Below are 13,869 nucleotides of genomic sequence, written 5' to 3' on the forward strand. Positions count from 1 at the left end.
GTCCAGGCCCGCCCGTCCCGGCACAGCACGGCCACGACCCCAAGGGGCCTGGAAGAAGCTGCAGGCTGCACACCTTCCAGAATGTTCCTTGAGGCACCCACACCCGCCCCAGGCTGAGGATGCGGCCGCTCATGGTGTCTCCTGGCACAGAGGGTCAAAGGCACAGAGAGTCCTACAAGGGGCCCACACCTGCCACAGGCTACACACTTTCCAGAATGTTCTGTGAGGAGCCCACAGCTGCCCCAGGCCGCACACCATCCAGCTGTGTGGACGCCACCTGCTCACCTCGCCCAAATCATCCTCACGGGAGTCAGGGCTGCGTGAGCCAGGCGAGGCAGCTGGGCCCCCGGCAGCCCCAGCTCAGAGAAAGGTCAGGCGGGTCCTGGGGGAAGTCCTGGGCAGGCCACCTCCTCCATGCAGCCGTCCAGGACAACTGTCCAGGGAGGCAGGGCAGGAGGCCCAGAAATAAGCCCGAATGAAACCACCACCAGCTGCAAACCGGCAGCTACGTTTTGTTGACCCACAAAGTGTCTGAAATGATCCTATTCTATTTATTTGTTCTATTTTATCTGGTGGGTCAGGTCCGGCCCACCAACTGGTTTTACAAATAAAGTTTTATCGGCACAGCCACGCTCGCTCACGCATGTGTCGTGTGGCTGCTTCGGCTGGGAGAACGGAGCTGAGCAGTTGAGACGTGACCCCACGGCCTGCAAACCCCAAACCGTTTACCGACTGGCCCTGTGCCGAGAGGGCTGACCCCGAGGCGTGTGGGGAGGTCAAAGGGGGACGGGGAGGTGCGGGGCCCCTGGTACCCGCTTTGCATTGACGGGGAGACAGTAGAGAGGTGTCACCCAGAGGTCACACCCCAAAACACCCCCGGGGGCGACCCTGACTTTCCACCGGACCCTCCGCCCCTGCACCCCAACCCCGGCTGGCCCCACTCACTTCATGGGCTTGAACAGCGCCTGCCCGTAGTTCTGGAACGTCATGATGAGCTTGAGCTGCGTGCCCCCTGACTTCATGGCTGCGGGGAGGGAAGAGACACAGGTCACTCGCTGCCCCAGGCCCCCCTCCTCCAACGCCGGCGGCCCCCACGACCCCACGGCCCCGCCTGGGCCCCTGGACGCGACCGAGGGCCCCTTCTGCCTGGGAAGTTTGGGGTTTCTTGCAACGACGCTGGTTCACCCTCCTGACACCAGGTGTCGGGCAGAACCTCTCCCACAGCCTGAACGCAGACGAGGGGACCGGCTTCTACAAAGAACGGCCAGGGGCGCACCTGCCCGCACCGCCTCCCTCCCCAGACACATGACATGCGCCTGGATACCTGCTCACATCCACTCACAAACACCCACACACACAGCACTGCCGCCGTCTCACTTCCTGGGTCCTAGGGGAGTCAAGGCCGAGCTCATCTGAGGAGACCCTGAAGACCCCTCAGGCGGGGGTGCCTCACTCCTCAGATGCCTCCCCGGGCTCCACGCAGCCCCGCGGGGGCGGAAGGTCCACAAGTCTCGCTCTGGCTTCCCGGCTGCCTGGCCGGCTCGGAGGCTACAGGATTCCCGAAAGGACCTGCTTTTTCCTGACTGTGGGTTTTCCTTTTTGCTGACGGAGCAGAAGGAAGGAAAATGTGCGGGGGTTTCCTCGGGGGCACTGGGCTGGGCCTGCGGCGACCCTGAGCACTAAGCTGGCTGACCCCCAACCCCCAGCTGTTGGCACGGCGAAGCTCCAGGCCACCTGAAATGGGACGCACAGGGCTTGTCACAGACGGCATCCTGTGCACACACGAGGCACTGGTGAGCTAGTGTCACAGGCGTGAACGAGAGCAGGAGGGCGTCGTCACCAGAGTCCATGTTCACCGGGGCGGGCACATTGCAAACTATACACCCGGAGCTGGACGGACGGAGTGGGGAGGGGCTCGAGGGCGCCGTGGTGGGGGGCCTTGGTGGGGGCAGCCCTGAGGCTGGGGTCTGCTCGGCTTCCACGGGGCTGCCTCCCTACCCTCAGTCCCCTTCTGTTCAAGGGCCCTGGGGACACCTGCCATCTCCTGCATGGGGTGATGGTGACGGCCAAGCCAAACCAGGAAAATGCATCACAGGACCTGTCGGTGCTCAGGCTGCGCCCGTGGCCGTCCCCAGGCCTGCCGTCACGAGTAAGCGGGCAACGCCGGGAAGCCTCGCGAACAGCGTCGGGCACGGGGCCCGTTCTAAACGGCGGCCACCATGGCGTTGGAAGCCCTCCACAAGTCCTCAGTTCCCCAGGCATCTCTGGGCTCTCCTGCCTCCGTGTGCGCCAGGCCCAGGCCCTCCTCCTGGTTCCTGCCGGCCGACCCCACTCTGCAACCTTCGCTCGCCTCACGGCATCTGGAGGGTCCGGGCCCCCGAGTCCCGGAGCCAGGGCTGGAGCGGCGGCTCCTGGGAGCAGCGTGGGGCTGGGCCTGTCGGCGAAGCTCTGAGCCCACGGCCCTCAGGGACCGAACTCCAAAACACCGGGAATAACTTGAAAATGCCAACCCGGGAGCGGGCACAGGGCGCACGGTGATTCACTGTGCAGCCCTCTTACCAGGAGCAAAGGAGTTTTAACTGCACAGCAAACGCTCACAGACTGACCGTCAAGCAAAACAGCTTAGGAAGCACCCACAGTCCATGAACACCCGCCTTTGACGATGAGCACACCAGGCGGGCAGTTAAGCCCAGTGGTCATCTCCCAGGACGAGCCCGGCACAGGAGTGCAATTTCCTTTTTCCCCATATCCGTGGTTTCTAAATTTCTGCAACGAACATTATTACGTTTTTATAAGCAGAAAACGGAAGCAATTATTAAAAAAATTAGTGGCGCCACTAAGCCCCATTAGATGTCCCGGTTCCCATGGGGTCTCTGCCGGTTCCCATGGCTGACGGGGGATTTAATTATTCTGACTGGGGGCAGCGTGTCAGCTCCTCCAGGGCTTGTAATCCTGGTTTATTTTAATAACAGAATGTTATGCAAATCTGGCCAGTTTAATCATTTTGATCCTGGGAGCGAGTCGCGCCCGTGCGGCCAGCTCCTCCCCATGGAGCAAATAAATAACCAGGAATCAGAGGGCATTCGCATCCCCCCAGGACTAAGGGCCCCGCAAGGGCCAGGCTCTCTCATCTGGGCACTCGGGCCTCCCGCCCCGGCCCACCCTTCGCTCTGCCCAGCTGGGGTTGACGGTCGAGAGACATTGGGATTCGGCTCTGAGATCCACAGGGTCGCCCCGCACAGACCCACACAGCTGCCTCAAGTCACAGCAAAGGCCAAAGGTGACCACCCGGGGCGGGAGGAGAGAAAAACTCACCACGGGCCAGGCCTCGGGTGACGGCAGAACGGGCCCCTGGGAGGGGTCAGGCTGAGGGGCAGGGCACAGACCGGCCTCGAGAAGGAGGGTATGAGCTTGGGCTTCTTGAGGACAGACTGGGGCCGTGACCGAGGAAACCGGGCCCCGTGCTGGGACTCGCCCTCTCCCGGCTGGGGCTCCGCGGTTCCCAGCTACGCGGCCAAATGCGTTACTAGTTAACACCGATTAATGTCGTTAGTAACACGCACGGCTGGGTTCACAGGTTCACACACACTCAGAGCTCCCGGTGCTTTTCCTACATGACGCTCGTCCGCGCTCTGAGCTCCGTGAGGGAGGAGAGAGGCCTGCGGCCGAGCAGGGCCCAGCGCCCACACTGGGAGGACGCGGTGGGGACCCTGCACACCGGGGGCAGCCACACTCCCTGTTTCCCCCATGGAAAACGGGGCTGGCCCGCCAGTCTCCCCATTTCTAACAGGAGCCCCAGCCCGTGTTTTGAGAGGCCACCTCTTGACTTTTAAATAAACTAATTCCGTTTGTTAGAGACTCGTGGACTCCACAAAGGTCCACGTGTGAGGTGCCACTGGGGTGGGGCTTCTGACGCCTCGGCCTCGGTCACCTGTGAGTGGGGACCAACCTCTGTCCTTAGGGGTCACGTCAGCTGTTTTCAAGGTCACTGCCTTTGTTTAAAAAATTCTTTTTCTGTTTAAAGATTGGCACCTGCTCTAACATCTGTTGCCAATCTTCTTCCTTTTTTTTTCTTCTCCTCCCCAAAGCCCCCCAGTACCTAGTTGTGTATTCTAGCTGTAGGTCCTTCTGGCTGTGCTGTGTGGGGCACCCCCTCAGCGTGGCCTGACGAGCGGTGCCGTGTCCACACCAGGGATCTGAACCTTGAAACCCTGGGCCACCGAAGCTGAACACGTGAACCTAACCGCTGCACCACCAGGCTGGCCTCGACACTGCCTTGTTTTAAGGGTCAGAGGAACGAGGCCTCCCCCAAGGATGGCTCAGGTCCCCGTTTCTGTTCCTCACCCCCCACCCCAGGGGAGGGAGGTCCTAGCAGCGTCCAGACTCCTGGGCGCCCACGCAGGGCCCTGTGCTGCCTGTGGACATCCTCGGGGCCCACGGTGACGGGCTGGTGGTGCGCACCCTGGTCCTCCCGCCCTGACTCACTGAGTGGCCTCGGGAGGCCTCCACCCCAGGGGCACGACTACATTGGCACCACCAGACTTCAGTCCCTCACCTGCCACCTCGGGACATCTGAGCCATGACAGCCTCCAGCCTGGACCCCTGACACCGTGCCGTCCTTTGAGGCAGCTCGCTTTCACCTTGAAAATCACGATTCCTCGAAAGGGAGACTATGGGGGGGCCCAGCACTCCCAGGTCAGAAGGACGCAATCGGAACTCACGCCTGTGGACCTGGGGCCGGAGCCACCATTTGCTCAAAGTGGACACGGCAGGTGCCCAGGGGGGAACTGGGTCAGCACCCACGTGGGCTTCTGTTCTTGACCTTTGACTGGCCTGCTGGAAAGAGAGGTGAGGAGGGGGCCGCCATGTCCTCTGGGGTGGTCTCTGTCCTTCCTGTGGGGTGATCCAGGTCCCTCCAGCTCTGGGCCTCGGCGTCCGGCGAATTGGGCATTTCCGGTTCTCTTTCTCCAGGTCGTGGAGCCCGGGGGTGGGAGGGGGCACTGTGGCCTTTCTGGAGGTGGGACTGCCTTCCCGAGGAGCCCACCGCCGACCGACCGGGCCCAGCAGCCTGCAGCCCCCCAGGCACCAGGCCGGCCGGCCCCCTGGCCTGCCCCGGCCGTGGCCTTTGTTCCTCGAAGCTGCCCGCCAATTAGCCCGGGTTCCCACTGGATCAACCAGCACCCACGACTTCTGTTCCCAGAGTTCCTTCCCTTCTTCAGGTCCCAACTTCGGCTTTGCCGACCTGGACGGAGCGGCCGTGGGGCCTGCGTCTCAGACCAGAGGCATGCAGGCCACCGTGACTCCTCTTCTTAATAAGTAATTCCGAGGATGGAGCAGCTAACAGTGCCATTTATTCTTTGTATCCGTAATCGTGCACAACGGCTACTTAATTATCACGTCCGAGCCCACGGTGCTGCCTGCTGGTTTCAGGCCAACGGAGGTAAATAATCTCCCCAGCCTCTCCCACGGCGGCAAATGGCTGTTACCAAGCAGCCAGGAGCCCAGCTATAAATAGACTCGTCCGGTGGGCCGCACGTGCCGTGAAGAGGACCGAGGGTTCCACGCCGGCAGCTTTAGTGGATCCTTCCGGAGAGGAAGCTCAGGGACCTGCAGGAGACCTTCTTGCCGGGATGTTTCCAGGCTCACGTTCACCAGTGAGACAAACAACCTGGAAATTAAAGTGACCCCAGGGCCGCGTGGGGACGGACAGGGACGTGCCAGCTGAGGGCAAGTCTCCGCGTCAGAGGCCTCAGTTTCCCCACTTATGGAAGGCAGTTGGATTCCCAGCTTTGTAAATTCAGACTCTTTTCTGCACCTGTGCTGGGGGTCACTGTGACCCCCGTGTCTTTCTTTTCTTCCCTTTTGTGCTGAGATGGACGTGCCGCTGAGCCTGGCATCCCGAGGCTGGCTCCAGGCTCCCGGCTCCCATAGGGGCAGCCGTGCCGGGGTCCCCAGGGGCCTCTGGAGGCTGCACCCCACTCTGGTCATGGCAGGGCCAGGCCCCAGCAGCAGACGGCTCCCCTCTGGGGACCCCAGTCTCCAACCTGCTCCACCAGCTCTGCGGAGACGGGAGAGGACTTTGTGCATCCTCAGCACCAGGGGCCTTTGCACAAACGTGAGCTCAGGGGGGGCGTCTCTCGGTGTCCGTGTCCGACTGAGGCCCTGCACAGGCTCCAGCTCATCCAGCTCCAAAACGCTGCCCCGCACAGAGACCTGCCCAGCAGGGACGCGGCCCAGCTTCTCTCTCTGATTTACTCGCTGGTGTCTCTCAACAGCCCCTGAAGTAGGCGCCCCGGGTCCCCCTCCTCCTTCAGAACCTCTGGGGGCAGATGCGTTCGGGGACCTCAGAAACTTTGATAAGAGGCGGTGGCGTAGACACCCCACGTGTCATGTCACAGCTGACGGCTCTGGGGCAGAGGCCCATAATTAAACACGCTCCTCTCTCCTCAGGAGAACACGTGAGTATTCAGGTCAGGGGAGAAGAATGAGGGTTTATAAACAGCCTCATCCGTCCAGGTTCTGCCCCACGTGTGGGTTTCAGACATGCAGGCCCGAGACCACGGGGTGTAGTTGTAACCACCTCTATGTCCACGTGGGAATCTGGTTGCCCAGAGTCACCTTGGTGGGTGACTGGTGGGGCCGGGCCCCCTGCTCCGCCCAGCTGACGGCCCGGCCCCGTCAACCAACCTTCTGGCACCTGCCGAAGGACTGAGCACCCAGCCTCGCTCCGACCGGCCTACCGCCCCAAGGAATGCCCAGCCCGGTGAGGGTGGTCCAGGGGTGAGAGGGCAGCTCAGACAGCCCAGCAGACAGGTGGGCGGGGGTCACACTGCCAGGCACTGGCCACCCAGACCCCGGGGTCAGATCCCGGGCAGCGGGCTGCGTCCGTTACACTGTGATGTCAGGTGGCATGGGCCCTACTGCCTAGGACAGTCAGACCAAAGGGGGCAGGGGTGCCCGCAGCCGGGCCCCTGGTGGAAGGGAGGGCGTGGAGCTCAGTTAATGTTTCCCAGCTTGCTCACACTCTCCACCTTGGCAGAGTAAGATGCAGGCTCCTGAGCAGGCCTGAGCCCACGTGACAGATGGGGAAACTGAGGCCGAGAGAAGCTCACAGGGATGGCAGCCAGCGGGCAGGCTCTCTCAGCGTGAGCACCGCAGTTCCCTAAAACCCTTTCTAATTTTAAAAACCTTGTTCCCACTTTCTGGGAAGCCCACCTCCCGGCCCCTTCGTGATGCAATAAGCCTGTGCTGCACTCGAGACCCTGTCAGACACCTCTTCCTACAGGAGGTCCCCCTCCGCCTCCTTCCAGATGGAGCCCGTGTCCCCCGCGTGCTCCTGGACTCAACCTACACAGCGTCCAGAGGGCTCATTCCTCGCCAGGGCGTGTCCACTTCCTCCCGGACGCCCCGGTCAGCTGGCAGCCGAATCCCGCTGACCTGGTTCATCCTCCGCCCCCTCACCCAGAGAGCGCCTGGAAGGCAGGGCCGTTCAGAGACCCGCGGAGGGGTGAGTACGCAGGTCAGGGCGCTGGACATTTCTCTAACGGCCACACGACGTCCCATTGTGGCCGTCTCCCAGATGTCCCTGTCCTTCCCACCGACTGCTTCCCCATGCAGCCCGAAGCCCCCGGGCCCTGAGAGGACGGGAGGAAGGGCTGGGGTGGGGCGGCACTCAGGTTCCCACTAGGCCGAGCACCAGGAGGGGAGGCCCCCAGCTGTTCCGGGCCATTCTCTCCCAGGAGGGCGAGTGACTGCATGTCAGAAAGAAGCTGTCTGTCTGTCCCCCACAGCAAGGTGGGTGCCGTGCACAGCTCAGGACGGGCAGAGAAGACCCCGGAAAACCCACCTGCAGCCTCACAGGCAGCACCTGAACCCCCGGGCTGCAGCTGGACAGAACCCCAGGCAGCTGGGACTGCCCGCCCCGCGGCACGGCGAGGAGACCTGCGCCTCGTTCCCCGGCCACCCACCCTGGCCTCCACCCAGGCCGGGTCTTCACCCCAGGGCCTCAGCCCGGCCTCCACTGACTCCCCAGGCCCGTGACTGACGGGGACCCTCACACGCGGTCGCCCACGGCCCGAGAACAACGGCACGAACCTCCCTCAGCAGCTGCTCTGACACACTTTCCTGAAACCCTCACTCGAGGCCCCTTTTCGTCCAACTCAGCAGATCCCAAGGTCCTTGGAGACGTCACCTCCGCACGAGTGAGTGCCGGGCCTCCAGCCTGGCCAGAGCCGAGCCCTGGGCAATGCCGTCCACACGAGACTGCAGGAGTGCCAGGCTGAGCTGCTCCCAAACCACAGGGAGCCCTGAGACCTCGGCCGCGCCTCCTGCCGTGCTGGGGGCCATCGCCAGGGTGCCCTCCTTTACGTACTGGGGGCACCTGTGGTCTGGAGCGTCCCCTCCTGAGGACTCTCCCCTCAGAACCCACAAGTCCCTCCTTACACCCCGGGAGGTGACGCCCCAGCAGGGAGCAGCACCTCCAGCTCTCCTGCCAGGAAGCCGCCCGAGCAGCCCCGGCCCCCTGGGGTCGTGTGCGGGACCTACCAACGCTGGTTATCTTCTGAGCCCCAAGGTCACGCAGCAGGGCCTCGATCGCCGGGTTGTGCCTGGAGTACAGCTCGTGCCGGTTGATGCCGATGTGGAATTTGAGCCAGTTGGGGTAGGAGTCGATGGCCGCCTCCCCCGTGGGGGAGAATTCCTCATCCTCGGCTCCTTCGCGGGGCCTACAGCGAATGAAGGAGACCGGAGTCAACAGGGAGGGACGGGAGCTGCATGGCCGCGGGGAGAGGGGGCCGTCAGCAGCAGAGGCCTCGGATCTAACTTTGGATCCAGACAAACGCGGGTTCACGGAAGGTGTGTCTGCTCCAACAGGAGCCTGCGACGTGCGCACTTTTTCTGTGGCTGCTGCTCCACCAGCTAATCACAGATCCAAAGGCCCTTAATTCTTACCTACGGCGGAGCCTCCCAGACAGCTGTAACTACAGCCAGACCAAGCCCAGGCCGTTGGCGCTGGCCCCGCCGTCTGTCCTGGGGTCACCAAACATGACGTCAGCGTGGGGGCCGAGGGGCTGTGGGCTCTTTCTGGGGACGAGCGAGCCCGCGTCTGACCACAGACTGTGTGCAAGTCGCAGATACACCACCCGTCAGAGGCCTTCCCGGGCGCTCTGCCTTGCCTCCAGTAACCAGGGGCAGGAATGATGCAAGAGGCTAAATTTGATTTTAAGGGCAGCAGCCTTGGGTGGGGAGAGGAAGGAGCCAGCCGCTGGCTCCAGCTGGGGCCGAAATGCAGGACCCGCCGCCCATGTGGCCGTCCTCCATCTCTGGAGTCAAGGGCCCAGTTTGGGGGAGAACTGACCCTGTTGGCTGCTGGGCTGGAGCAAAAGTGGGTCATGGCTCAGCTCTAATCCACCTGCAAGTGACGCCCTTTCGGCCCCACAATGGACATGACGGTGGCCAGAGTCCGCATCCCTGACCGCCAGCTCTGGGCCCATCTCTCCGAGGACGAGCCTGGGAGCAGGCCACGGCTTGATCCTCATGTTTTGAGCACTCCCTGACCCCAGCCGGCAGACAAAGCTCAGGCCAGCAGGTACCTCATTGTGTTTAGACAGAAACCCCGGGCCTGGCCCAGTTTCAGGAGAGAAGGTTTTTTTCTGAGCTGTCTGGGAGGCTGGCCTTTCCCCTGGTCGCCGGGGCGACCTCCCCCAGGTGGGTATTTATTCTGGCCCTGCTGCTGGTTAATGTTTCACCAGCTCCGGGTCTCAGCGTCTGCTCTTTCGGATTTACGCAGCTGAGGACGGCCTTGGGGGCAGGGCTGAAACCAGGACCGTTTCAAGAGATGCTCCTGGGAGATGCTCTGCTCTTTCAGGATGCTGTGGCCCCTCGCAGCTGGCGGTGTGCGCACCCTGGCCGGACGGACAGCCCCTTGGTGAGGCCTCCTGGTCTCACCACCTGGTTTACGGGCTCCTTAGGCCCTGCAGACCTTCCTGACCGTCCCCAGAGCCACACCACCAGGTATCTGAGGGCCGCAACCTCTCAGCCGCTCCTTCATTCATTGCCTGACTCTGTTTCCCAGCGAGCAGGGCCTTCCCCTAAGTGCAGCAGATACCCAGGCTCCCAGCTGCCCAGTCCGCCTTCCAGGCCAGCGGCCACAGGGACCGGCTCCCAAAGCCCCCCGCAGAGCTTCTCCAGGAGGCAGGCATTCTGGCAGCAAGGGCAGGGTCCTGAGCTCCCCTGGGGGGGCTCTGCCATGGAGGTCCACGCCCTCCCGGGGTCCCTGAACCTCTTTCCACAATGCATTGTCGTGCAAAGGCATTTTCTGGGAGGGGCACACAGCTCCATCTTTATCCTCAAAGGGCCCCTGGCCACCTGAGGGGTCGCCGGCCAGCACCCACCCGTCCCGCCGGGCCCACTCACCAGTCGGGGCTCTCTGCCGCGGCGGCCGCCTTGGGGTTGAACCTGATGTCGCTGTTCACGTTGAAGAGGACGTCGTCCTCCGTCAGCGGCGGGAGTGCGACCTGGTACAGCGGGTGTTCGAACAGCCTGGCCAGCAGGGAGCCGTCTCCGCTCGGGCCAGGGGGCGGCGCCGACCGCCGGGGGCCGGGGTCCCGGAGCAGCGGCCGGTGCGCGGGGTCGCGGGGTCGCGGGGCGCCGGGGTCCCGGCCGCGCAAGGCGCCCTCGGCGGGCTCGGCCGCGGGCGGCAGTTTCTCCAGCGAGTGGGACGTGAGGTTGGAGGAGGGGTCGGAGCTGAAGTCCTGCAGGATGCGCAGCGTGTGCTTGTTGGGCCAGCCCGCGTCCCCGGCAGAGGCGGCCGCCGGCTGCTCCCCCGGGCGGCCGCGGGCCTTGGCCCAGCCGGGGGCCCCCGCGTCGGCCGCGGGCTGCGCGCACGAGCAGCCGGGCTCCCCTGAGGGCCGCGCGCCGCGCCCCTCCAGCTTGGGCAGCAGGTCCAGCACGATGTGCAGCGCGCAGGCCACCAGGAACACCATCAGGATGAGCACGCGGAACCTGCGCACCAGGATCATCTTCATGGCCGCGCCGGCGAGCGCGGCCTGGGCTGCGGGCCCTCCCGTGCCCCTCTAGTCTCGGTTTGGCACGAACGCGGGGCCGCGACGTGGGTCAAGGTCCATCTGTTGTCGGGCAGCTACCAGCTCGGGGGCTGTCTCGGGTCCCGCACCCAGCGTAGGGCGCCCCCCGCCAAAGCGCCCCCTCGCCGGGCCATCCCGGGGCCGCTCACTCTGGCTTCTCTGGAGCGGCCGCGCCCAGCAGCCCTCGTCCGCGGAGCTGGGGCGCAGCCGGGTGAGGCCCCGCGCGCGCAGAGGCCGGCTCGGATCTCCGGGCGGCGGCCGCGCTCATCAGGCGCTCAGGGGCCGGACGCGGCGGCCCATGCCGACCAGGGCGCGGCGGCCCGGCGTGGTGGCGGCGACGGCGCGGCGCAGTCCTCTCCGCGGCTCCGTGGGCCGGCCGGGCGGAGAAGGGGCGGCTCCTCGGGCAGGGCCCGGCGCTCTCGCTGCGGCCCGGGGGCGGGGACCGGGGGAGCCGAGGGCGCGCGGCCGCGAGGACTGAGTTGGGGGCGGGCGCGGGGGGCGCGCGGAGCGGCCGGCGAGGTCCCCGGCAGGTGCAGCCGGCGTCCCTGGAGCGCTGCGCCCGCACGGCCGAGCTCTCGGCGCCCCGCGCCCGGGCGGGCAGATATCCGAGCGCCGCGGAGCCGCCCCCCGCGTCAGCGCCCGCAGATTGGCGGAGCAGCCGGCGATCACGGCCGGCCCGGCCGACGCGCTCCCTCTCTTTTCTCCTCCCCTCGGCCGCGCCCCGCGATCCTCCGCAGCTCCGGGCCCGCTAAGGGGAGGGCGCCTCTCCCGGGCTTTCCCGAGAGACGACGGAGAGGCCCGAGGGGGGCAGGCGGGGCGCGGGGGGCGCCCGGCTCCCGCAGCGGGAGAGCAGGGCCGGCGGCGGCGGGCACGGCCGAGATGGGCCCTCCGGCCGGGCCGCTGCACCAGGACCTCCGCCCGCCCCGCCGGCCGCCGCCAGCTGCAGCCCTCGGCTCCTCCCCGGTGAGCGAGGGCCAGACCCAGGCCAAGTCCCTCCCCGGAGCCGCTGGGCGTCTGCGCCGCCGGATGAGCTCCCCGCCGGGCGGCGACCTTGCGCCCCGCGCGCCCCCGCCTCGGGGAGGAGGACGGAGGAGCGCGGAGAGGGGCCGAATCCCGAGGGGACGCCGGCCCCGCCAAGAGGCTGCTGCACCGGCCGGCGCCCCGCCCCACCCCGCCCGACCCGGAGGGGCCACGCCTGCGCCGTAGCTCCCGCGGGCCGGCGAGCTGGGATCCGCTGGGCGCCGGGAGGCACCGGTGCACGGAGGCGGCCTCTCCCTGCCCTGGGTGGGGCGGCGTGTGTCTCGTTGGCCCCTCCGGATGCGCAGAATCGGCCACCCACACCCGGGGGCGAGGCGCTTCTAGACGTGGCCTTTTCTGAGCTCCCACAGCTTCTGGACCCGCAGCCTCCATCAGGGAACATTAACGTGCATATCAGCCAGTTCCCGGGAGTGTAGGCGAACCCGGGCAGGGACTGTGGTCGCGAACATCCCCAGGCTCTCGGCCCCGGACCTCCAGGCGCGGCGCATTTCCAAAGCCGGTAGATGAAGCGTCGCGCCCTACCATGGCCTCGCTGCTGGACTAGAGGGGGGGCTGTCTCTGGGGGCGCTAGGGTGGGAACCCCCTACTCCCCTCCCGTCTCTGCTGCCTGGGCATCTCCCCGACTGGGGACCTCAGGTTTCCCTTCTGAGAATCTAGGGCACAGTGTCCCCTAGACTCGCCATCGAATCTGTGAGCCCAGCCCAGTGCCTGGCACACAGCAGGCACCCACTAGATGCTTGCTTCGGGGGAGGTGTCCCCGGGGTGGGTCAGGGTCAGTGAAGTAAAGGTTTCTGAGGCCATTTGAGTAAGTGAAAGGGCTGGATCAGCCGTTCTGGAGCTGGAGCCAGAGGGTGTGTGTCAGGGAAGGGAGGTGAGGGTGGGTCTGAGCTGGAGATGGAGCCCCTCACTCCGTCCCTCCCCTCCCTCCTTCTCACTGACAGCACCGTCTGTGGGCAGCAGAGGTAACTTTGCACAGTTACCCAGAGAGGCCAAGGAGGCAATAACTGAGATGGGGGTTGAGAAGCAAGCCCCGCTCCGTCTGGGGGGGTGGGAGTGAGGACAGACCCCTTATGGCACAAGGGGCTTAGATCTGTGGTCACCCAGCCCCCAAGTGCCTCCCTTGGCCTTCAGGTTCTGTAACCTCCACCCGCCGCCCTTCTCCCATGAACCATGGACATCACGTGTGGGGGCCTCACTGGGGCCCCCGTTCTCCTGGGAGCTGAGATGTTATCTGGACTCGTCCACTCACCTCTGGATGGCCCCCTTGCACGGTTCTTGGTTTGTCTCAACTCCACCTTAGGAAAGCATGGTCTCAACAACCAGATCCTGTAGGGGCCCCACCCCCTTCCCTCCGGGCCCATTGTTCTCCCTTCCTAGAACAAGATACCTCTTCTCTCGTTGTTTATGGTTTGTCTCCCTGAGATGCACGTGCTCCGCTGAGACGAGGACCTCAGAGACACGCTGTTCACAGCTCTGCCCTGCGGCCGGAGCGGAGCAGGTGCTTGAGGAAGCAATACAAGGCTCAGGTGACACACGCGGGAAGAGCTCTGAAAACAGGGCACGCCCACCGGAGGCGGAGTTCGGAAAGCCTGGGGCCGGGTCTCTGCCTGGTTCCTCTTGACCTCGTTCAGAGAAGTCTGATTGGTTTAATCGATTCACCCATGGAAATCACAAAAAGCAGACCCAAACACACAGACACACGCACGGACACATGCAGACACACGTGTAGACATAGAGACACACACGTGGA

At 64.8% G+C, this 13,869-nt stretch overlaps 1 protein-coding gene across 1 annotated transcript in view; it reads right to left on the bottom strand.

The window, feature by feature from the left end:
- Positions 1-11,024, bottom strand: part of FAM20C (FAM20C golgi associated secretory pathway kinase) — a 33,605-nt gene extending 22,581 nt beyond the window's left edge. The window contains exons 1-3 of the mRNA XM_046667623.1: positions 10,414-11,024; positions 8,545-8,723; positions 946-1,024 (exon numbers count right to left, since the gene is read on the bottom strand). Coding sequence (XP_046523579.1) covers positions 946-1,024; positions 8,545-8,723; positions 10,414-11,024 — 869 coding nt within the window. The remainder of the gene's footprint in view (positions 1-945; positions 1,025-8,544; positions 8,724-10,413) is intronic.
- Between the last annotated feature and the right edge of the window lie 2,845 nt (positions 11,025-13,869).

This window comes from Equus quagga, chromosome 7 (genome assembly GCF_021613505.1).
Source record: "Equus quagga isolate Etosha38 chromosome 7, UCLA_HA_Equagga_1.0, whole genome shotgun sequence".
Lineage (NCBI taxonomy): Eukaryota > Metazoa > Chordata > Mammalia > Perissodactyla > Equidae > Equus > Equus quagga.